The sequence below is a fragment of the Rhinoraja longicauda genome, chromosome 33 (assembly GCF_053455715.1).
Source record: "Rhinoraja longicauda isolate Sanriku21f chromosome 33, sRhiLon1.1, whole genome shotgun sequence".
NCBI classification, from domain to species: Eukaryota; Metazoa; Chordata; class Chondrichthyes; order Rajiformes; family Arhynchobatidae; genus Rhinoraja; species Rhinoraja longicauda.
The window spans coordinates 12,087,503-12,111,986 of record NC_135985.1 but is presented as its reverse complement, the minus strand read 5'-3'; the positions used below and the strand labels follow the sequence as shown (position 1 = coordinate 12,111,986).

At 42.8% G+C, this 24,484-nt stretch overlaps 1 protein-coding gene across 3 annotated transcripts in view; it reads right to left on the bottom strand.

Annotated features, from left to right (window-relative positions):
* Positions 1 to 6,185: 6,185 nt before the first annotated feature.
* The window catches only part of mns1 (meiosis-specific nuclear structural 1), a 39,793-nt gene continuing 21,494 nt past the window's right edge, over positions 6,186 to 24,484 (bottom strand). For all 3 annotated transcript variants that reach the window (XM_078427256.1, XM_078427257.1, XM_078427258.1), the window contains exons 2-10: positions 23,494 to 23,715; positions 19,945 to 20,072; positions 15,816 to 15,918; positions 15,193 to 15,422; positions 14,095 to 14,311; positions 13,890 to 13,997; positions 13,355 to 13,612; positions 12,884 to 13,009; positions 6,186 to 6,429 (exon numbers count right to left, since the gene is read on the bottom strand). In XM_078427256.1, the coding sequence (XP_078283382.1) occupies positions 6,322 to 6,429; positions 12,884 to 13,009; positions 13,355 to 13,612; positions 13,890 to 13,997; positions 14,095 to 14,311; positions 15,193 to 15,422; positions 15,816 to 15,918; positions 19,945 to 20,072; positions 23,494 to 23,715 (1,500 nt within the window). In that variant the 3' untranslated portion in view covers positions 6,186 to 6,321. The remainder of the gene's footprint in view (positions 6,430 to 12,883; positions 13,010 to 13,354; positions 13,613 to 13,889; positions 13,998 to 14,094; positions 14,312 to 15,192; positions 15,423 to 15,815; positions 15,919 to 19,944; positions 20,073 to 23,493; positions 23,716 to 24,484) is intronic.

The following is a 24,484-nucleotide window of genomic DNA, read 5'->3' as shown; positions in this document are numbered from 1 at the left end:
ATTCTTGGTAAATCAGCATCTGCAGTTCCTTGTTTCTACTGGGTTTTTATTCACATTTCACTTCATCCAAAGAATATTTTCTCATTGAATAGCACTGGAATAAACAGAGCATTGCAGTTGAATTTCTAAGATGCTGATTCCATCCTGTTTCATTTATGTACTCAACAAAGGAGCTGAATTAACTCCTTAATTGCTGTAGACTAGCATACTCTACGCACAGGGGTGATGCCTAGAATGATGGAATTATCTTATAGAACAGATCATGTACATTCCTTTCAGGTTATTTGTTGGAATAAATAACGAACAAATATTTATTGATTGGTTATAACCAATAAATAACCAACCATTAAATTGGTTCCAATGCTATCAATAATGTGACAGCATTTCATTGCTGTCAAAAATGTGCCCTTGAGTGCTGAAGGGGAGAATTTACCATTTTAGTTGTTTCACCATATTAAAATTCTGTTCTGCCTGAAGTATCCAAGTGCTCATTTTGTTCTCGCCCAAATGTGCTGTCTGCTCCTCTTTTCCAAGTCCTACTAGTTGACCACCTTGCAAATTCGAGAGAAAAAAAATAGACAGGCACACATAGGGTAAAATCAGAACCGAGTATTTGCATTGAGGTAGATATGAGGGAGAATCCTACCTAGATTCTGATAGGACTGGGCCTCCCAGGGCAGTAGTTAAACCCTAGTTGTCTCTGAGTGCCCATTGAAGTACTTTCTCCGATACTCTTGTTTCAGTTCTCTTGCCGGATTCTGAATGGGATCTCAAGAGGCATTTCTTGATTAACAGGCTTTGACCTGAAAATGGTCACAAATCCTATTTACTCCTGGTTAAAATCAATCTTCAACAGGGTAAAATAAAATTCAATAGACAATAGACAATAGGTGCAGGAGTAGGCCATTCGGCCCTTTGAGCCAGCACCGCCATTCAATGTGATCATGGCTGATCATTCTAAATCAGTACCCCGTTCCTGCTTTCTCCCCATACCCCCGGACTCCGCTATCCTTAAGAGCTCTATCTAGCTCTCTCTTGAATGTATTCAGAGAATTGGCCTCCACTGCCCTCTGAGGCAGAGAATTCCACAGATTCACAACTCTCTGACTAAAAAAGTTTTTCCTCATCTCTGTTCTAAATGGCCTACCCCTTATTCTTAAACTGTGGCCCCTGGTTCTGGACTCCCCCAACATTGGGAACATGTTTCCTGCCTCTAACATGTCCAACCCCTTAATAATCTTATACGTTTCGATAAGATCCCCTCTCATCCTTCTAAATTCCAGTGTATACAAACCTAGTCGCTCTAGTCTTACAACATATGACAGTCCTGCCATTCCGGTAATTAACCTCGTAAACCTACGCTGCACGCCCTCAATAGCAAGAATATCCTTCCTCAAATTTGGAGACCAAAACTGCACGCAGTACTCCAGGTGCGGTCTCACTAGGGCCCTGTACAACTGCAGAAGGACCTCTTTGCTCCTATACTCAACTCCTCTTGTTATGAAGGCCAACATTCCATTGGCTTTCTTCTCTGCCTGCTGTACCTGCATGCTTCCTTTCAGTGACTGATGCACCAAGACACCCAGATCACGTTGTACGTCCCCTTTTCCTAACTTGACACCATTCAAATAATAATCTGCCTTCCTATTCTTACCACCAAAGTGGATAACCTCACACTTATCCACATTAAACTGCATCTGCCATGCATCCGCCCACTCACACAACCTGTCCAAGTCACCCTGCAACCTCATAGCATCTTCCTCACAGTTCACTTTGCCACCTAGCTTTGTATCATCTGCAAATTTGCTAATGGTACTTTTAATCCCATCATCCAAGTCATTGATGTATATTGTAAATAGCTGCGGTCCCAACACCGAGCCTTGCGGTACCCCACTAGTCACTGCCTGCCATTCTGAAAGGAACCCATTTATCCCCACTCTTTGCTTTCTGTCTGTCAACCAACTTTCTATCCATGTCAGTACCCTGCCTCCAATACCATGTGCTCTAATTTTGCCCACCAATCTCCTACGTGGGACCTTGCCGAAGGCTTTCTGAAAGTCGAGGTACACCACATCCACCGGCTCTCCCCTGTCAATTTTCCTAGTTACATCCTCAAAAAAAATCCAGTAGATTAGTCAAGCACGATTTCCCCTTCGTAAATCCATGCTGAATCGGAACGATCCTGTTACTGTGATCCAAATGCTCCGCAATTTCGTCTTTTATAATTGACTCCAGCATCTTCCCCACCACTGATGTCAAACTAACTGGTCTATAATTTCCTGTTTTCTCTCTCCCTCCTTTCTTGAAAAGTGGGATAACATTAGCTACCCTCCAATCCACAGGAACTGACCCGGAATCTATAGAACATTGGAAAATAATTACTAATGCGTCCACAATTTCTAGAGCCACCTCCTTAAGCACCCTGGGATGCAGACCATCAGGCCCTGGGGATTTATCAGCCTTGAGTCCCATCAGTCTACCCAAAACTTTTTCCAGCCTAATGTGGATTTCCTCCAGTTCCTCTGTCACCCCAGGATCTCTGGCCATTAGAACATCTGGGAGATTGTTTGTATCCTCCTCAGTGAAGACAGATCCAAAGTACCGGTTCAACTCTTCTGCCATTTCCTTGTTCCCCATAATAAATTCCCCTGCTTCTGTCTTCAAGGGACCCACATTTGCCTTGACTATTTTTTTCCTCTTCACATACCTAAAAAAGCTTTTACTATCAAGCTTTTACTATCCTCCTTTATATTATTGGCTAGTTTACCCTCGTACCTCATCTTTTCTCCCCGTATTGCCTTTTTAGTTATCTTCTGTTGCTCTTTAAAAGAGTCCCAATCCTCTGGCTTCCCACTCTTCTTTGCTATGTTATACTTCTTCCCTTTTATTTTTATGTTGTCCTTGACTTCCCTTGTCAGCCACGGGTGCCTCTTACTCCCCTTAGAATCTTTCCTCCTCTTTGGGATAAATTGATCCTGCAACTTCTGCATTATTCCCAGGAATACCTGCCATTGCTGTTCCAGTCTTCCCTGCTAGGGCCTCCTTCCAGTCAATTTTGGCCAACTCCTGCCTCATGCCTCTGTAATCCCCTTTGCTATACTGTAATACTGACACCTCCGATTTTCCCTTCTCCCTCTCCATTTGTAGAGTAAAACTTATCATATTGTGGTCACTGCCTCCTAATGGCTCATTTACCTCGAGTCCCCTTATCAGGTCAGGTTCATTACATAACACTAAATCCAGAACTGCCTTCTCCCTGGTAGGCTCCAGTACAAGCTGTTCTAAGAATCCATCTCGGAGGCACTCCACAAACTCTCTTTCCTGGGGTCCATTACCAACCTGATTTCCCCAGTCTACCTGCATGTTGAAATCTCCCATGACCACCGTAGCATTACATTTGTGACATGCCAATTTTAGCTCCTGATTCAACTTGCACCCTATGTCGAGGCTACTGTTTGGGGGCCTGTAGATGACTCCCATTAGGGTCTTTTTACCCATACAATTCCTCGTCTCTATCCATACTGATTCTACATCTCCTGATTCTATGTCACTCCTTGCAAGGGAGTGAATATCATTCCTTACCAACAGAGCTACCCCGCCCCCTCTCCCCACCTGCCTGTTTTTTCTGTACGTTGTGTACCCCTGAATATTCAGCTCCCAGCCCTGGTCCTCTTGTAGCCATGTCTCAGTGATTCCCACAACATCATACTTGCCAATGTCTAACTGAGCCTCGAGCTCATCCACTTTATTTCTTATACTTCGCGCATTTAAATACAACACTTTAACTTCGGTATTTACCTCCCCTCTCACACCGGTCACAATTGGCCCTGACCTTACTCTCATATCCCTTCTAGAACTTCCCTTCCCATTCATACGAGAGTCCTTTACAGTTTCTCCTGTATTCGCTTCCCCTTTAACTCCATCTCCATATTCCCAATTTGTCAACCCCTCCCCCCCACTACTTAGTTTAAAGCCACGCTTGTAGCACTAGCAAACCTGCCTGCCAGAATGTTGGTCCCCCTGCTGTTAAGGTGTAGCCCGTCCCTTTTGTACAGGTCACCCCTACCCCAGAAGAGATCCCAGTGGTCCAGAAATCTAAATCCCTGCTCCCTGCACCAGCCCCTCAGCCATACATTCATATCCCTGATCTCTCTGTTCCTGCCCTCACCAGCACGAGGTACAGGCAGCAGTCCAGAGATAACCACCCTTGACGTCCTACTTCTCAGTCTTCTTCCTAACTCCCTAAACTCACGCTGCAGTATCTCCTTCCTCTTCCTCCCGACGTCGTTTGTGCCCACATGCACAACTACTTCCGGTTGATCACCTTCCCTCGCTAGGATGTTCTGAAGCCGCTCCGTGATGTCTTGAACCCTGGCACCAGGGAGGCAACAAACCATCCTCGACTCCCGCCTGTCGCCACAGAATCTACTGTCCGTACCTCGGCCAATGGAGTCACCGACTACTATGGCTCATCCTGACTTCGGTCTCCCCGGTCGAGTTTCCTTGCCTGGGATAGAACCGCCAACGCGACTGCTGCTCGGACTGGAAGCGTCTTCTGCCCCAACAGTTCCCAATAGGGTGTACCTGTTTGCAATAGGCACAACCACCGGGGTCTCCTGTAGTCCACGTTCGCTCCCCCCTGAAACGATCTCCCACCTTCGCTCGACCTGGACCCTTGGCATGACAGCCTCACAGTAGGTCTTGTCCAGGAAACTCTCGCATTCCCGGATGGCCCTGAGGTCAACCAGCTGCTTTTCCAACTCTGCCACACGTCCAGTCAGGAGCTGCACCTGGACACAGTTCTTGCAGGTGTAGCTCCCAGAAGCTCCAGCAGTGTCTCTACCTTCCCACATCCTGCAGGAAACACACTGCACCAACTTGTGCGCCATCACTTTGGTGTCAAAAACAATTCTGGCTCAAAAAACAAGCGTAACCTCCTCACCGCAGCCAAAGACTCGCACTTTTCTCACAGGGCTGCACCCCTTGTGCAAGCCTTGCTTATATCAGCCACTAAATTACTTAAATGGCCAATTTACCAATCGTCTGCTTTAATTGATCAACCAATCTCACTTCTCTGCTGTCTTCCTGACCAGCTTGGAGTTATGCGCTCTTATTAATCTGCCTTTTCCACTGCAATTAACACTTACTTTTCTTCTCAGCCAACGGGCGTCCTTGCTCTGCTCCCGGACTTTTCAAACTGACTTCAAAATTCGTCACTTATGCAATAACTTTTTTCGCTGTTTGGATGAAGCATTTAAAACTAGGGAGATTGTGGTCTCAGATTAAAGATGTCAGTCAATTAGAACCGAGAAAATGAGACATTTCGTTACCTGAACGATTTTGTGAATGTTTGAACTTTCTAAACGCACAGGAACAGATACATTCAAGATGGATCAGAATAGAAACAAGGCATGAAAGGACAGGGATGGGAGATAGAATTGAGGGTTGCAAGGCCTGTACTCTTTAGCTCCATAAAACAATTCCTATTGATTAGCCTGACTTCCTTACATCACAGGAGACTGCTGAATCCTGGCTGGCTCTGAGTATTTAGATCAGTCTCACTGCCCCATATATTTTCCCTCTCTCACATCATCTCATCCATTCTCAGCCCACTCCTTCCAGCTATCTTAGCATGACACAGCGGTAGAGTTGCTGACTTACATTGCCAGAGACCCGGTTTCGAGTTTGATTATGGGTGCTGTCTGTATGGAATTTGGACATCTTTGGAGTATGGGAGGAAACTGGAGCAAGATGGTTTTTCTCTGGGTGCTCCAGTTTCCTCCAATACTTCAAAGATGTACAGATTTATAGGTTAATTGGCTTCTATAAATTGTCCCTGATGTTTAGGATAGTGCTAGTGTCACTGGTTGGCGCGGACTCAGTGGCTTGTTTCCACACTGTATCTGCAAAGTCTAAAATCTATGCTCTGGGTTAATTAACAGCAGCACACTTACCAGCACATTTCTGAACTCTGGTATGAAACCGGAGCACTCAAGAAAACGCACATAATCACAGGGAGAACACGGAGTATGGTAAAATATTCCAAATGAAAAATTTTACGAACTTCCTTGGATTCCATAATTCCCCCTCAACTTCAAAAGCAATATTTATTATGCTATATTCCACTTCTTTTAAAACATTTTTATTGTAATTAAACTTTATTCATAATATTTATGATATATGCTTTCAATAGTTATATCAGATACATTTCAACTCTGCAATTAAAAAGGAATCAATATAAATTTATATCCAAGTGCAACTGAGCGGTCTGAGGTGGCTACCTAGGCCAAAGTGGTTGTAGGAAATGTAATGGGATCAGGTCTAACAATTCCACCCTTCATCTGAAGTCAGATCGGTATTTCCTTTCTTGAAAGTCTCTTTGAAGGCATTATCAAACAGATCAAGGTCTTGTTCATCTTTAAATATTCCCTATCAAAGACACATATAAAAACAATTAGCCTAACCAACACAACAATAACACTATCATCGTAATAATATTTATACAATAACCCAGTTCAAGTGTGGCCAAGAAAGCACACCAATGCCTCCACTTCCTTGGAAGGTTAGGAAGTTTGGTATGTCCCCAACAATCCTCATTAACTTCGACATGAGTGCTGTAGAAAGCATTTTATAGGGATGCATCGCACCATGGCTAGGGAACAGCTGCATCCAAGACTGCAAGAAATTGCAGAGTTGTGGACATAGCCCAGACCATCACGCAAATCAACCTCCCTTTCATGAACTCCATCTCCACTTCACGCTGCCTCGGCAAGGCAACCAGCATAATGGAATTGAATTGAATTTTATATATTTTTTTAGCCAAGTATGTAAACATACAAGGAATTTGCCTTGGTGCTTTGCTCGCAAGTAACAACATGATATACAGTAAAACAATTAAGAATAAAACATAATTTAAACATGTGAAGAATGAAATAAAATATCAGAGCAAATGGAGGTTATAGACTTTTGCCTGTTGAGTAGAGCGACTGCTCATGGAAAAAGAGCTGTGTTTATGTCTGGCTGTGGCAGCTTTGACAGTCCGGAGTCGCCTTCCAGAGGGAAGTGCTTCAAAGAGTTTGTGGCCAGGGTGAGAGATGACCATACCTGCTTGTTTTCTGGCCCTTGCAGTGTGCAGTTCGTTGATGGGGGGAAGGTTGCAGCCAACAACCTTCTGAGCTGCAGCCTCCGGATGTTATGCTTGGTGGCTGAGCCAAACCAGACCATGACGGTGAAGAGGAGGACAGACTCTATGATGGCAGTATAAAACTGGACCCTCATTGCCTGTGGCAGATTGTGTTTTCTCAGCTGCCGCAGGAAGTACATCCTCTGTTGTGCCTTTTTGACTGTGGAGTCGATGGTGGCCCCCCATTTGAGGTCCCCGGAGATGATGGTTCCAAGGAAATTAAATGATTCCACAGATGTGACTGTGGTGTTGTTGATGGTGAGTGGAGGAAGGGGGGGGGGGGAGCTCTCCTAAAGTCTACAATCAATTCCACTGTCTTAAGAACATTGAGCTCCAGGTTGTTACGATGGCACCAGGAGGCCAGGCTGTGTCACCTCCTGTCTGTAGGCAGATTCCTCCCCATCCTGGATCAGTCCAATCAGGGTTGTATCGTCCTCAAACTTGAGAAGCTTGACAGAGGAATCTGTGAAGGTGCAGTCGTTGGTATAGAGAGAGTTCAGGAGAGGGGAGAGTACGCAGCCTTGTGGAGCTCCTATGCTGAGGGTCAGCAGGTCCGAGATGTGCTTTCCCAGCCTCACATGCTGCTTCCTGTCTGTCAGAAAGCTGGTGATCCACTGACAGAGGAGTTCAGGCACAGTCAACTGGGAGGGTTTGGAGTGTAGTAGCTCTGGCACAATGGTGTTGAATGCAGAGCTAAAATCCACAAACAAAATCCTTGCATTGGTCCCCTGGGCGTCTCGGTGCTGGAGGATGAAGTGCAGGCCTAGGTTGATTGTGTCATCCACTGATCTATTGGCCCGGTATGCAAACTGCAGAGGGTCCAGCAGTGGGTTTGTGATATTTTTCAGCTGGGCCAGCATAGGTCTTTCAAGGGTCTGCATGATTACAGAGGTCAGTGCGATAGGCCTGTAGTCATTAAGACCAGTCATCCTTGGCTTTTTGGGTACAGGAACAATAGTGGAGACTTTGAAGCAGGCAGGGGCAGGTTGGCAGGGACTGGCTGAAAATGTCTGTGTAGACTGGTGTCAGTTGTTCGGCACAGAACCTGAGGGTAGAGGGGGAAACATTGTCCGGTCCTGGAGATTTCTGGCTTTTCTGTCTCCTGAATAGCTTCTCCACCTCCTCAATTTCTATTGTTAGTGATGGCGAGGTGGCCAGACCAATGTTGGGCAGCAAGGAGGGAGTGGGTAGTGGACAAAGGCCCAATCTTTGCAAACTGCAGTCAGGCTGTAAGTAGGTGTGAAGTGGGGATTGGGGAGGGGTGGGTGGGGAAGGGTCCAGTCTTTGCAGACTGGAGTCAGGCTGTGAGTTGGTGTGAAGTGGTGATTGGGGAGGAGTGGGTGGGGGGGGGGGGAAGGGGTTATGTTTCTGTCTATAAAACCTGCAGTAGAACACGTTTAGGTCGTTGGTCAGCTGACAATCAAGTCCAGTTTCACCCCGGTCACTTACTCTTCTCCCCTCTCCCATCAGGCAAGAACTATCTTTAATCTGACTTTATTGGGCTTTATCTTGCACTAAATGTTATACTTTTTATCCTGTATCTGCTCACGGTGGACAGTTTAATTGTAATAGACAATAGACAATAGGTGCAGGAGTAGGCCATTCGGCCCTTCGAGCCAGCACCGCCATTCAATGTGATCATGGCTGATCATTCTCAATCAGTACCCCGTTCCTGCGTTCTCCCCATACCCCCTGACTCCGCTATCCTTAAGAGCTCTATCTAGCTCTCTCTTGAATGTATTCAGAGAATTGGCCTCCACTGCCCTCTGAGGCAGAGAATTCCACAGATTCACAACTCTCTGACTGAAAAAGTTTTTCCTCATCTCTGTTCTAAATGGCCTACCCCTTATTCTTAAACTGTGGCCCCTGGTTCTGGACTCCCCCAACATTGGGAACATGTTTCCTGCCTCTAATGTGTCCAACCCCTTAATAATCTTATACGTTTCGATAAGATCCCCTCTCATCCTTCTAAATTCCAGTGTATACAAGCCTAGTCGCTCCAGTCTTTCAACATATGACAGTCCTGCCATTCCGGGAATTAACCTAGTAAACCTACGCTGCACGCCCTCAATAGCAAGAATATCCTTCCTCAAATTTGGAGACCAAAACTGCACACAGTACTCCAGGTGCGGTCTCACTAGGGCCCTGTACAACTGCAGAAGGACCTCTTTGCTCCTATACTCAACTCCTCTTGTTATGAAGGCCAACATTTAATTGGCTTTCTTCACTGCCTGCTGTACCTGCATGCTTCCTTTCAGTGACTGATGTACTAGGACACCCAGATCACGTTGTACGTCCCCTTTTCCTAACTTGACACCATTCAGATAATAATCTGCCTTCCTATTCTTACCACCAAAGTGGATAACCTCACACTTATCCACATTAAACTGCATCTGCCAAGCATCCGCCCACTCACACAACCTGTCCAAGTCACCCTGCAACCTCATAGCATCTTCCTCACAGTTCACACTGCCACCCAGCTTTGTATCATCTGCAAATTTGCTAATGGTACTTTTAATCCCTTCATCCAAGTCATTGATGTATATTGTAAATAGCTGCGGTCCCAACACCGAGCCTTGCGGTACCCCACTAGTCACTGCCTGCCATTCTGAAAGGGACCCATTTATCCCCACTCTTTGCTTTCTGTCTGTCAACCAACTTTCTATCCATGTCAGTACCCTACCTCCAATACCATGTGCTCTAATTTTGCCCACCAATCTCCTATGTGGGACCTTGTCGAAGGCTTTCTGAAAGTCGAGGTACACCACATCCACCGGCTCTCCCCTGTCAATTATCCTAGTTACATCCTCAAAAAATTCCAGTAGATTAGTCAAGCATGATTTCCCCTTCGTAAATCCATGCTGACTCGGAACGATCCTGTTACTGCTATCCAAATGCTCCGCAATTTCGTCTTTTATAATTGACTCCAGCATCTTCCCCACCACTGATGTCAGACTAACTGGTCTATAATTTCCCGTTTTCTCTCTCCCTCCTTTCTTGAAAAGTGGGATAACATTAGCTACCCTCCAATCCACAGGAACTGACCCGGAATCTATAGAACATTGTAGTTTTCATGTAATCATGTGTAGTTTTTTTAACTGACTGGATAGCATGTGACAAAAAGCTTTTCACTGTAGCTTGGTACATGTGACAATAATAAACTAAATTAAACATTCATCTCAATAGGTTTCTTGGTATTTTGTAAGTTTAAACCAGACCAGGGAATGGTAGAGCCCTGGGGGTATGTTGTGTAACAGAGAGACATGGGGTACAAGTACATCGTTTCTTAAAAGTGGTGGCACAGGTAAGACAGGGTGATGATGGCTGTATATAGCATGGCTGCCTCATCAGACAGGGCGGTGAGTGCAGGAGTTGGGACGCTATGTTACAGCCGTATAAAACATGGTGACGCTGCACCTGGGATATTGTATGCAGTCCTTGTTGCCGTACTATAAGAAGGATGTGATTAGGTTAGAGTGTGTTCAGAAAAGATTAACAAGGATGTTGTCAGAAGTGGCAGGCTTGAGCAATGAGGACAGACTGGATTGGTTAGGACCGTTTCACTCCAGTGAAAGTGGTTGACCTTTCAGAGCTTTATAAAATTATGAGGGGCATTGATAAAAGTGGATGGTCACAGTCTTTCTTTCCCAGGATAGAGAAGCCATAATAAGACACAATAGATTTAAGCTGTGAGGGAAAGATTTAGAGGGAATCCGAGAGGCAGGTTTCCACATGGAAAAATGTGGTGGGTACATGGAATGCTGCCGGTGGAAGTGGTAGAGATGGGCACAATTCCGATGTTTAAACGGCATTTGGTGGGTCCATGAGGAAAGGTTTAAGGGGATTATGGGCCAAATGCAGGCAAAAGGGACGAGTTTAGGTAAACATCTTGGTTGGCACAGACAAGTTGCCTGAAGGATCAATTTCAATGCTGAATAACTCTTGACTATTTAAATTTTAGTTATTTTATAAACCTCTCGTTTGATTCTTCCAGAAACTTCACATTTTGTTTAGCTTAGTTTAGAGATACAGCAGGGAAACAGGTTCTTCAACTGACCAGGTCCACACCGACCATCAATCGCCATTCACACTAGTTCTATGTTATCCCACTTTCTCATCCACTCCCCGCACACAAAGTGCAATTTACAGAGGCCAATTAACCTGCAAACCCGCACGTCTTTGAGACGTGGGAGGAAACTGGAGCACCTGAAGGAACTCCACGTGGTCACAGGGAGAACATGCAAACTGCACACAGACTCCACCCATCAATTGGAAGTAGGCATGTTCTCCCGCAGTCTGAAAGATACTATCAATATGCTTGATGTTGACATTTTTTACCATTCTCCTTTATTGACTCTTCCCCCCTTGCTCATCACCCAACAACTGATGTCAGTATTGTTAATGAATCTCGACTTGTAACAGCTATCCTTCATTCCAATTCACACAGGTTGACAAAGCATTTTCTCAAATGATTTTTCTTTCTGGAATTCTCTAATATATCCCAAATATCCTCTATTTTATCATTTAGCTGTGCAATACTATTCAGAAACATTACATTAACCGAGAACACCTTTCCACCTTATTGTAAGCTGCTTTGATAACTCAACTGTTATTGTCTCAAAAAGTAGAAAATAGATGGTTAATGCTTTCAAAACTCAAAACTGTTATATCTCATCTTAGATTCTAATTCCATGTCAATGAACTTTTTCAGACAGAGAGGTAGAGGGGTAGAGGTCATGTGTTGCTTAATCAGAAGGTTGATTTCTTCATTTCAAATTTTGCAAAATTATTTTGGAAATATCCCCCCCTCTATACTCCTGGTTCACCTCCAAATAATTCTATAAACCTCCCACTTTTATCATTCATAAATTAATAATCCAGAGTATCACAACCTGTCTAAGATACTTGATTATTTTCAAAGTTCTCCTCAGAGAGAACTTTGGTGCAAGTACAGACTCCTGAGTCAATAATAATCAACTTCTTTCTCTAGTGATAGTGGACCCATCCTTTGAAATTCCCCTGCTCTTCAGTAAGCTTTTTTTGCTTACTAAAGATATATTTTACATCTTTAAAACTTCAGAGTTTTAAGTTTAGTCCTTCTGAAGCCCTGTATTCATTTTCTGCAAGCCTCAAAGTTCTTTTTCATGTGATGGGAACTGTGGACTTGCATCTTCAACTTATTCTTTATCTGGAATTTGAGGTTGGAGCAACAAATACATTTGTTTTCTTCAATGTTTTGTTTGTCTTTAGTGAAGAATTTTTAAAGTTTTGCTTCAAATCAAAATGTAGTAAAATACCAGGAAATAATTCCTTTCCTTTACAGACTGACATTATACAGTTGAAACAGAAAGCTGCAGGTTCAAATTGCCTGTTTACTTCTTTGTTATACCAGTGTGTGTGGAAAAACAATAGGTTTATAATTGAAGATACTTATATCAACATCAATTACTCTACAAGTTTGAACAAGGTAGCAAGCGGACATAAAAGCTCAGATTTCCCATAACCTCTAAATGTTCCTGCGTTATCTTTGCATGTCGTGAAGAACTCCAGGTCTCTGGGAGAGTGTCAGAAACAAATGATACTTCAATTGTCACTGCTACTATCTGTTAATATCTTAATAAGTTATATTTTCCAAAGAACAAAATCCCCAAAATACTGCAATTCATTATTAAAGTTAATAATATTTCTATCATGACATACCTTTGGAAGGTAACCAAGCAGCTTACTGGCATGCTGTTTGAGAAGTTTCTGCCTTTCTTCCTCAATTATAGCCTGCAGAGCTGCCTCCCTCTTCTCTTCTTGCTGGCGTGCTTCAAGTTCTCGTTTCTATTAAGAAGATATTAATCAGAATTCACTGGAAGCCATTTATTCAGAAAGATTCTCGCTTTCTCACAACTAGATGCAGTGTGCAACACTAAACTCTGACTGAATTTGGACAAATTCACACCTTTGAAATAACATTTATATTACAAAAACATCATCGCTGGTTTGAATATATGTACATTTACACTGCAGAGGTGCAGTCAGATTTTCTGTAAAGAAAATTCAAATCTTGCAAGAACAAATTCCCCCCCAAAATTATTCAATATCAATTTACATGGATCATTAATTATTTAGTAGAAAATGGGAAACAAAATAATAATTGAATTTCAAGTAAAGTTCACAACATACTCTGTCCATTTCAAATTGTTTGCGTCGATCTGCAAGGATTTCCTCCACAGCCCTCTTATGTTCAAGCTGTTTCATACGCCGTTTCTGTGCATTCATCTGCTCAATACGGTCATCCTCGGCAAGTTTGGCCAACATCTTTCTCCGTAGCTCATCTTCTTCCTCCTTCTCTGCCTGTAGGCGCTTCTGTTTGAAAGCCAATTGCTCTTGGTACGTCTTCTGTAATTCAAGCCGTTGTCGAATTTGCTTTTCCATCTCTGCCTGCAAAAACAAATATAAACTTGTTACCCTTTCATGCATTACCTTCCGGTATAGTTTGACCTCTGCTGCACAATGAAGAGTGACGATATATTAGGTATGATGTCATTGAGAATTTCCAATTACTTTGTCAGATCAGTACAACAGGCTCAATTTGATTGGCATCTTTCAGCAAAAATACGATATTTGCACATTTTAATAACCTTGTTTCAACCTGCACAATGCCACAAACAATGCAACTCTTGGTAATAAACTGGCGAGAAGCCTTTCTGATACTCACAATTTGTTGCTGTCTACGAGCTTCTTCTACTTTTTCAAGGTACAATTCCTGACGGACATTTTCCAAATCTTCACGTTCTTGCTGTTGTTTTTCAATTTCCGCAGCAAGCTGTGGGAACAAAATGCCAGTTATTTGTTAGAAATTTATAAAATGAGTATGTATAACATGTAGATCATGACAGACTAAGCAAACAAATTTATCCTACCTTTTGGTACAGCATTTCTTTTTGCTCATCTTGTTCTCGAACTTTTGTCATCCGTTCATCCTCTCTGCTCTTTTGTGCATTGGCAAACTCCAAAATCTTTCTGTTCTCTGCTTCCATTTTTTCCCGTTCCATTTGTTTCCATTCAGCTCGTTGCTTCTGGAACTCCTCAACATACCTCTGAGTTTCCCTCATCTTCTGCATCTTCAGCTCTCTTTCCCTATTCAAAAAGAGTGGATTAACATAAAAGTAGGGACAGTGCCTATCAACTATCGCATTTTGAATTGGTCCTCATGCCTTTCTCCAAAAACAGAAGAGAAACATTCATTGAGTACCTTACCCATCTCCTGTGGCTCCACAGAGTTGATTGCTTTGATTCCTGAGGGGTTAAATTCTCTCTCTGGTTACCCGTTTTCCCTTTAGGTTGTTATAAAATCTTTTGGGGTTATCCTTAACCTTATCTGACAGAGCCATCTCCAGTCGCCTTTTTGCCCCCCCTGACTGCCTTTTTTAGCTTGTTTCTCTAGGTTTTTTTGCTGAGTGACAACCACATAATCAGCAGCCATTGAGAATTGTCCAATACATAATGTAAGAATATTTAAATCTATTCTCCTTCAGGACAGGAGCTGCCTGAGGCCATACTATTCACAGGGAATTATGCCCATAGATTACTATACTTGACAACTTGCATATACTTCTTGGGCCTCCTGTTTCGACTCATCTTTCTGTTTACTATATTGCAATCATCAAGTTCAACTGAAGCACGTCAACTACTGTCCGCACTGATATTATTTAGTTAGCAATTTTGACAAATGGTCAATGAGCTCACTTTAAATGCGTCTGAAAGAATATGGAATTAAATGTAAAACTGATATTAATTTATGACACTCTGCAAAGGCCCTAATGTCGTGACCAAATGCACTAATCCCACTCTTTAACATCAGAGATAACTTAATGTCACATTTGACTGAAACCGAAGCTTATCTTGGAAGACATTTCAGAAAGAGAAAGATAATTACCCGAACACAGAAGTATATTCTGACAATACACAGCTTCTTTTGAACAAAATTCAAGAAAGTAATTACTTGCAATAGAGCTTACCTATGATCTTCATCATAGATTTTCCTTACAATTTCATCAATCCTTAGTTTATCTTTTAGGAATTCATCATATTCTTCCTGTCTCCTTTGTTCATTTTCATCAATTTGCTTTCCAAGCTCCTTCTGATATCTCACGGATTGTTCAGCGCGTTTCTGTTCTTCCTTGGCCCGTTCTACTGTGGCCCTTTCATTTTCCTTCTTCATTAATTTAGCGAGCTCAGCCTCATGTTTCTAGTTTAAAAAGAGGTTATGCATTTTCCCCAGTGGTTCTGCATTTTATTTGATCAGACTGTATTTAACTTTTCGAAAAAGCTAAAGCTTTTTACTTCTAATGTTGTTTTGAATTCTGTACAACCTATAACACATTTTTGGAGACATATTTTGCAAACGAAAGGCATAGTTTTATTCAAGCTACATTGTTCATTTAAGCTAAAACACAAGCAACATATTCCTAATGTACTAGCTTTTGAAATTAGTTTACATTCTAATATGTGTGGAAAAGAGAAAAAATAAATAAAATAGGGAGTTACTTTTAGGATGCACAATATAATAAAAATAGTTAAATATCTCAAAATATTTTCAAAATAGTTAAATATTTCAATATCCACCTTAACGCATACTTACTATCCTCTCAAAACGATTTGCTTCTTTTTCAGCTATCTGCGCAGCTCTTTCTCTGTTCACGTAAGCAGCCTTTAACTTGGCTTCTAGTTCACGAAGCTCAAGACTAAATTTTGAAATATAGGAACACAATAAGAAATCATAAGATATTAACTAATTGCAGTAGGAAAACAACACAAAAGGGTGACTTGGCTGCTGAGGTCTGCCTTCCAATTCAATAATATCGTGGCTGATCTACACCATTCCTAACTCCTCTTTCGTGCCAGATCCCAAAACTCACAATTTCCTGATCTTTCTAAAATGTATCTACCTCCACTTTAAATACTTCATATGCTCTGGCCTCTACAAATCTCTGGGGTAAATAAACCAGAGATTCACCACTTCCATTTTAAGTGACCCTTATCTCGTAACTCTGAACCCTCATTTGACTCTTTCTGACTAATGAGAACCTCTCAACATCCTGCCTGCTATGCTTTCAGGATCTTATACATCTCAATAAGGTCATTCTTCATTCTTGCAAACTCGGACCCAAACTGCTTAGCGTCAATTAATAGGATAATCTCACCCCAGGAATTAAGACAATGAATCTCTTTTGGACTGCCTCCAATGTTACTATATACTTTTTAAATAACGGAAACAAAACTGTACACAGTATTCCTGTTGAGACCTCATTAACACCATGTATAATTGCAACACTTCTCCTGGACTGCAACCTTGACGTGGTGGAGAGGCTTGTGTATTCCAGTGATCCTGTGAGCTCTGCTGGATGGGGTTTTATATCCCTGGCAGGTTCAACCAAACCGGACAGGTCAAGGGTGAGGAGGCAGACGAAGCAGTCCTTGGTCCTCCAAGTTGGGGGTTGGGTGTGGGGTTAACTACCCCACCCTGGAAAAAAGTGTGAGTTACAGAAACTTTGACAAATGAAAACCAAATGACACACTTGGTTGAAGAAGGTGCCCCAGCGATGGGGAACATGACGCTTCCCAGCCAAACCCGCAAGGGTGCTGGGAAGCTGACACACCTTCTGACGCCAAAGAAATCCATCCTTGTGGGGATATGGAACATCCGAACCATGTTCCAGGCTGGCAAGGCTGCCACTGTTGCCAACAAAATGGTGCGCTACAATCTCTCAGTCCTGGGCTTGGCAGAAACAAGATGGACACAGTCAAGAGAGATCAAATTGGCCAGTGGGAAGTCCATTATCTACTCCGCAAAGGAAGATGAGAGAGTGAAACATACGAAAGAGAAAATGGAGTTGGATTGGACACACCCTCAGAAAACCTGCCACAAACATCACCCGGCAAGCCCTGAAATGGAACCCCCAAGGAAAAAGGAAAAGAGGTCACCCCAGGAACAGCTGGAGAAGTGTCCAGGCAGAAATGTCGTGGAGTGGGCTCAACTGGGGAGATCTCGAAAGAACCGCCAACAACCGAGTGAGGTGGAGGACATTTATCAATGGCCTATGTTCCCTAGAGGAGCAAAGGGTGTAAGAAGAAGATAATTGCAACAAAACCTCCCCATTTTTAAAATCGAACCACTTTGCAGTAAGACTAATTTGTCATTTACCTTCTTAACTATTTTCTGTCTTTGCCTGCTAGCCTTTTGTTATTCATGCACAAGATAATCTCGATTCCTCTGAACTTCACTCATTTACAGTCTTCCTCTATTTAGATAACAATCCACCTTTTTATTCTTCCTATCCAAGTGCAAAACCTCACAATGAATTCAATTTACCAAGTTTTTGCCCAACCACTCAATTTTCTCCATATCCCATTGTGGAGTCCCAATATCCTCATCATAACATGCACCTCCAACATTTTTGCATCATTGGCAAACTTGGATACTTTTCATTTCACTCCCTCCTCCAGGTCATTATTATAAATAGTAAAAAGAGTGCCAAGAACTGATCCCTGTGGGATCCCTGACGTACTCCACTAGTTACATCCTTCAAACCTGAAAAAAACACAATTTATTCCAGTTCTATTTTCCACATGACAGCCAATTTTCAATCCACCCTTACACATTTCCAACACCTGAAGAGGGTGGTGCACAAATTATGTAGCACCTTGTCAAATACCTTTCCAAATTAAAATACACTACATCTACAGGTTCCCTTCTGTGGACTCCTGCCGCTGCACCTGGAATATTGTGTGAGTTTTGGTCAGGGGTACTACAGGAAGAATGTTATTAAGCTAGCGAGGATGCTGAAAAGATTCAGAAGGATGTTGCGGGCTTGAGTCAAGAGAAGAAACAGAATAGGCTGGATCCTTGTTTCCTGTAACTACACCTTCCCACCCTGTTTCCTGTACCCAAAGCTATCTTGACTACACTTCTTCCCACCCTGTTTCCTGTAAAAACTCTATCCACTACTCCCAATTCCTCCATCTACGCCGCATCTGCACCCAGGATGAGGTGTTCCATATTAGGGCATCGGAGATGTCTTCATTCTTTAGGAAACGGGGGTTCCCCTCTTCCATTAGTGATGAGGCTCTCACTAGGGTCTCCTCAATATCCCGCTGCTCTGCTCGTGCATTCCCCCCATTCGTAACAAGGATAGAGTCCCCCTTGTCCTCACCTTCCACCCCATCAGCCGTCGCATACAACAAATTATCCTCCAACATTTCCGCCACCTTCAACAGAATCCCACTACTGGCCACAACTTCCCATCTCCACCCCTTTCTGCTTGGGTGCGGCAGAGGTTCACCTGCACCTCCTCCAACCTCATCTATTGTATCCGCTGTTCCAGATGTCAACTTCTCTACATCGGCGAGACCAAGCGCAGGCACCTCCGCTCAGTCCGTCTCAACCAACCTGATCTCCCAGTAGCTCAGCACGTCAACTCCCCCTCCCATTCCGACCTTTCTGTCCTGGGCCTCCTCCATTGTCAGAGTGAGGCCCAGCACAAATTGGAGGAACAGCACCTCATATTTCGCTTAGGCAGTTTACACCCCAGCAGTATGAACATTGACTTCTCTAACTTCAGGTAGTCCCTGCTTCCCCGTTCTATCCCCTCCCCCTCCCAGTTCTCCCACTAGTCTTCCTGTCTCCGACTACATCCTATCTTTGTCCCACCCCCTCCCCTGACATCAGTCTGAAGAAGGGTCTCGACCTGAAACGTCACCCATTCCTTCTCTCCCGAGATGCTGCCTGACCCGCTGAGTTTCTCCAGTATTTTGTGTCTACCATGCTGAGGGATGACCTTACAGAGGTTTATAAAATCATGAGGTCAAAGGTAAAATGGGACATTCCCAGGATAGCGGAATCTAATATTAGAGGGCATAGATGAATGGTGAACGGGGAAATATGTTAAAGGGGACCTGAGAGGCAACTTTTTTCACACAAAAGATGGTGAGTAAATGGAACAAACTGCCATAAGGAAGCCGTAGAGGCAAATACAATTACAATGTTTAAACGATAACTGAACTGGTTCATGGCTGAAAAGCTTTAGAGAGATATGAACACACAGTTTGCACTTGTTTTCTTTGGAAGATGCAAGGTCTGGACCCAAAATATCTATCCCTTTGCCTCCACAGATGCTGCCTGACACACTGGCTTCTACTGCAGTTTGTTTGTTCTGCCAAGAACTTTTTTAAATAGCAGTATTGAAAATGTACTGAAGCACTATATAAACGTGTCTGTTTTCTCAGAAATGCTGCCCTATTTTCTTTGCAATTACAAAGTTTATACAATGAAACAGTTTTAAGCATACACAGAAGCAAGGAAGAGAAACAAGGTAGGTGAAAGAATATGAAAAGGTCAGTCAGATACGAAGCAGGAGTGATTAAATGACAAACTGGAGAACCTCCAAAGTGAGGATGATAATGGGACAAGAGTCAAAAGATGGATCTGGAGGAGCTGTAAATAAAAACAGAATTATTGTTGTATCCATCTGAAAATTTACATTTACACTTAACCACAAACCAATTTGTAACTGCAGCTTATCTGGGACCTGGGATTTCAATGTTTATTCTTTATTAACAAAATCTTTTTGGCCATCAGTTTTAGTATTTATTTCCAGTGATGCCTTTGTGAGTACCTGAGCCTTCTTAAACATGCTTCAAGAACTAATTAAATAACAGCACTGAGAAGGTAATGGAACAATATATCAGCATGACATCTTTCTTTAACTTGCCTGTTTTCTCGGACTTGCTGTCTCATTTTTTCATCTTTTAGTTTCTCATACTTTATTCTTTCAAGCTCCTTGGCTATCCTTTCCTCCTGTTCCAACTGCTTGGCCTTCAGTATTTTTCTCTTTTCTGCCTATTGTAGACAAAAGTCCAGAACAATAAATGGACAAGAAATCACGAACGTCAATGTCAACCCGATCACCAAAAAAACTTTTTCACTGATTGATCCAAGTTAACAGATTAGCCTTAGAACTTCAACTGCAATTCGTTTTACTCAATACAACCAAATTAATCCAAAACTTGTCTAAATTATCCAATTTAACTTATTAATTAGCATTCTAATTATCAAGGTCTTCTTGATTATTTGCCAATTTCTCAGTACATCTTATCACCAACTAGACAGTGGTCCTGACCTACCATCTACCTAATTGGAGACCCTCGGACTACCTTTTATCAGACTTCACCTTACACTAAATGTTATTCCCTTTATCCTCCATCTGTACACTGTGGATGGTTGATTGTAATCATGTATAGACTTTTTGCTGACTGGATAGCACGCAACAAAAAAGCTTTTCACTGTACATGTGACAACAATAATCTACAAAGTCTGGAACAGACAACTCATTGCATTATGCACAATTTTTCCTGAAGAATATACAAAAACGAATCTAAATTTAGGCCTATAGTTTTCTAATTATTTTGTTTCCAATGTCTAGAATTTGTTGCATCACATCTGTAAAACTATGGTCATTTCCAAAATCTTATCCTTTTGAACAATCCAAATAAGGAGATGTCAACGTAAAGACAATCTTAACTACCCATCCTTCAATAGGTTAGAGAACATCTCATGTGATTCCAAAGAAATACTCAGTGGTTGCATCTTTAATGCAATCTTGACTGGTGCAACCCTAAAGCAGTTTATTATTATATTTAACCATTGGTTATGTAATTTTAGTATAAAGAAATTTCATTTTCCAATTCAAGTGAAGGTCCACTATTTCAAACCTCCACACAAAGCTGTGAGCTATTGAAATAAATTACAATTAACTGTCAATAGTGACTCGGTTTGGTGAACCCCACAGGTCACCACTCAGTCCTGCTCAAATACCTTTTGTGGAAAGAAAGGAAGAACTGAATAACAGGGAACATCCAAATAACATAGACACCTACAACAGACTCTTATTTATTGACTACTAGACCAAGTGGACCCGTTGAGCCCAAACCACTCCTGCATTGGTGCAACACCCTCTCCTCCCCCACACCCCCCCTCCTCCCCCCCCACACCCCCCCTCCTCCCCCCCACTCTCTCTCCCCTCGCCCCCTTCCCCCTCCCCTCCCCCTTCCCACACTCACCCCCCTTAGGGTTGCCTCCTGCATTCGTGCAGCACCCTCTCCTCCCCCCTCCTTCCACCCTCCTCCCTCCCTCCCCCCCCCCCCCCTCCTCAACCCCCTCCCCCCCCTTCTTGGGAGCAACCCGTGGTTGCTGTAGCAACCTGCCTCCAGCCTGGGCCGCCACCATTGGTGGAGCGGGGGTGGGGGAAGAGTCCTGTCCGGTCCTGGTGTGGGGATGTTCAGTGGTAGACGGCGGCGGCTCTCCCACTGTTGCTGAGCCGCTGGATTCTGGGCGGCATGGGGTAGGCGCTGAGTCGGCCGGGGAGACCGAGGGCAGGCCCAGCGCCAGGCCCAGGCCTCAGCCTCCACCTCCACCAACGCCTGGTCTCACCGCCGCTGCTGCTGCTGCCGCCTTTGCCCTTGGCCCACCTCATGCTGGGGGTTTCCCGGTCACGTCCAGGCCCAGGCTCCCCCGGGACCAGGCCTGGCTCTCGCACTCCCAAGAGACAGGCGGCCGAGCTTGGCTCAACAGGCCCCAACTGCGCAAGCGCGGACGCGTTTGGTCTGTGCACGCACTGATGCGGCGGCCATGTTACGTAAGTACCAGATGAACGGAGCCCCAACTGCGCACGCGCGTGTTTTAAACTTTGAAATGTGAATAACTTTAAGGTGGGCCTAAAATTGTCGCGCTATCGTGTACCGTTTTGGCTGCAGTTCAGGAACAAGTGAACAAACGAGAGTTTTAGTATATAGATGCTCCTCCTTCAACACCATAATCAAACCAAACTGATCTCCAAATGCCTGGATCTTAGTCTCAACGCTCCCCTCCGCAAATTAATCCTTGATCCCTTTCCCACAGACTGCAATCAGTAAGGATAGGCGACAAAACTTCTTCCATGAGAATTTTCAACACCAGTGTATTGTAAGTTTCAGCCCCTTACTATTCTCCCAATACACTCACGACTGCGCAGTCAAATTCTCGACAACTCCATTTACAAATTTGCTGATGACACCATTGTAGGGGGTCAGTTCTCAAACAATAACAAGACTGAATGACAGGAATGATATAGAGCACTTAGTAGCATGGTGTCAAGACAACCTGTCCCTCAAGGCCAGCAAAATAAAGCAGCTGGTCATCAACTTCACGAGGTAGAGTGAAATACATATCCTAGTCTCTATGAATGGTGCTGAAGTGGAGAATGTCTCGAGCTTCACGTTCCTTTGTGTAAATATCACCAAACGTTTGCCCTGATTGCTACGGCCAAGAAAGCACACTAATTTCTCTATTTCGACAGATGCATCCTATCTGGATGCAACACAGCTTGGTATGAGTCCTGCTCTGCCGCTCTGCCCGAGATCCCAAGAAATTCAAATAGTTGTGAATGCAGCCCAGTCCATCACGCAAACCAGCCTCCTCCCATCCCGCAACATTTGGATTCTGTTTTCCACGATTTTTTTATCAAAACTGATTTTTCTCTGTTGCTGTAACACTAGGTTCTGTTCTCTGTTTTGCATGCTATCCAGGCAAATCATACCAACAGAGAATAGAACCTAGTTTTTCACCAAATCTCCGCACATGACAATAATGAACCAATTGCCCATTGCTGCGACAACTTTGTCTCTCTTAATTTGGTGACAACACAATTCAAGCCCTCGACACACAAGATATTGTGAAAGGAACATAAATCAAGGCAATCCTAAGCAGTATCAAGACCAAGAGTACATTTTAAAAAACTACCACATTAAATCAAACTAAATAACACACAAGAGGCGAAGGTGAACATGTTATTGGGATAGATACAAAATGCTGGAGTAACTCAGCGGGTCAGGCAGCATCTCGGGAAAGAAGGAATGGGTGACGTTTTGAGTCGAGACCCTTCTTCAGACGTCATTGTCGTTGGGATATGTAATTAATTATATTAAACAAGGTCTACACAGAACAACAGGTTTTTAATACAAAAAGTCAGGGGAGGTAAAATAGAATTCAATTTACTAATTTGGCCAGGATTGTAAAATGTACTTAAGAGGAAGATTTAATAAAATTACTATTGCTTGATACCACTATTGTTATAAAATCTATTGCTATTGTCACACTTTTTGCACTTCTTGTACATAGGTCCTATTCTTATGTAATAAAGGAAAGTAGTATGAAACACAGCAGTGATGTGTTCGTAATTCCAGTGTATTTCACATAGCAATACAAAATCTAGAAATTTGCTCACCTTCATAATTGCTTCTTCCATCATTTTTTCATGTTCGATCTCCTGTAAAATTCTTTGGAAATGCTTTCGTGATGCCATTTCGTCAGACCTTATTTTTGCCAATACCGACTTTTCTTTACTCAATTTTTCAAGAAATTCTTTATAAATTCCATCCTTATGAATTTTGGTCTCTATAGCCTTAATTTGCTGATTACCTGCTTCTTTACTTGGGCAAATATAAGCCTGTTAATATAAAAGTTAAAATTGCACATTAGAAAACATTGGCACAAGCAAAATCATGGAATGTTGTTGCATCTTTTTCTTTGATTTTAAGCAAATCAGTGCAAACGTTTTTTCATATATGCTTTAATAACTGTTTCACCCAGAGAAAAAAAAAATGTTAAAATCAAAAGAACAGCTAATACATTACTACAATTCAGCTTCAGTTCAATCAATCATCCATGACACATATAGGTTAATGATGCAACTGTGGAGAAATTAATTGTTTCAGATGGTTATGATATTTTGCATGTAAGTATTTCGTGAACTAGAAAGCAAAATAGTTCATAAACCTCTTATTAGATGATGCATAAAGATGCAATGAATGGCACGAAACATTGAATGAATAATCAGTTTGGTGCTCAATTCAACATTCTGTAGAAAGTGTTTCTGTAAATGACAACTATGGTGGGGAGAGTTGGTAATGGGATAGATGTGTAATTTTAACTTTGTTCAATCCCAAACTGCAAAAACATAGCAGGGACCAGGCAGGCAAGCATTTCAAATAGCTTGTCCACACCATTCCCAACTTTATGTGGCCAAGTGCAAAGTTGGAGTAGGGGTAACAAGAAAACTCAAAAGCCAGCATGATAATCCTCAGACAGCAAGGCTCAGTATTTTATTTTAGAACCCAGTACTTCTCCAATGCCTATACAACTTTTTGGGCTTCCTTCCTCTTTCCTGTGTCTGGGATTCTTCTACTGAAGTGGCTCCTTCCTGACAGGGGCTGTCA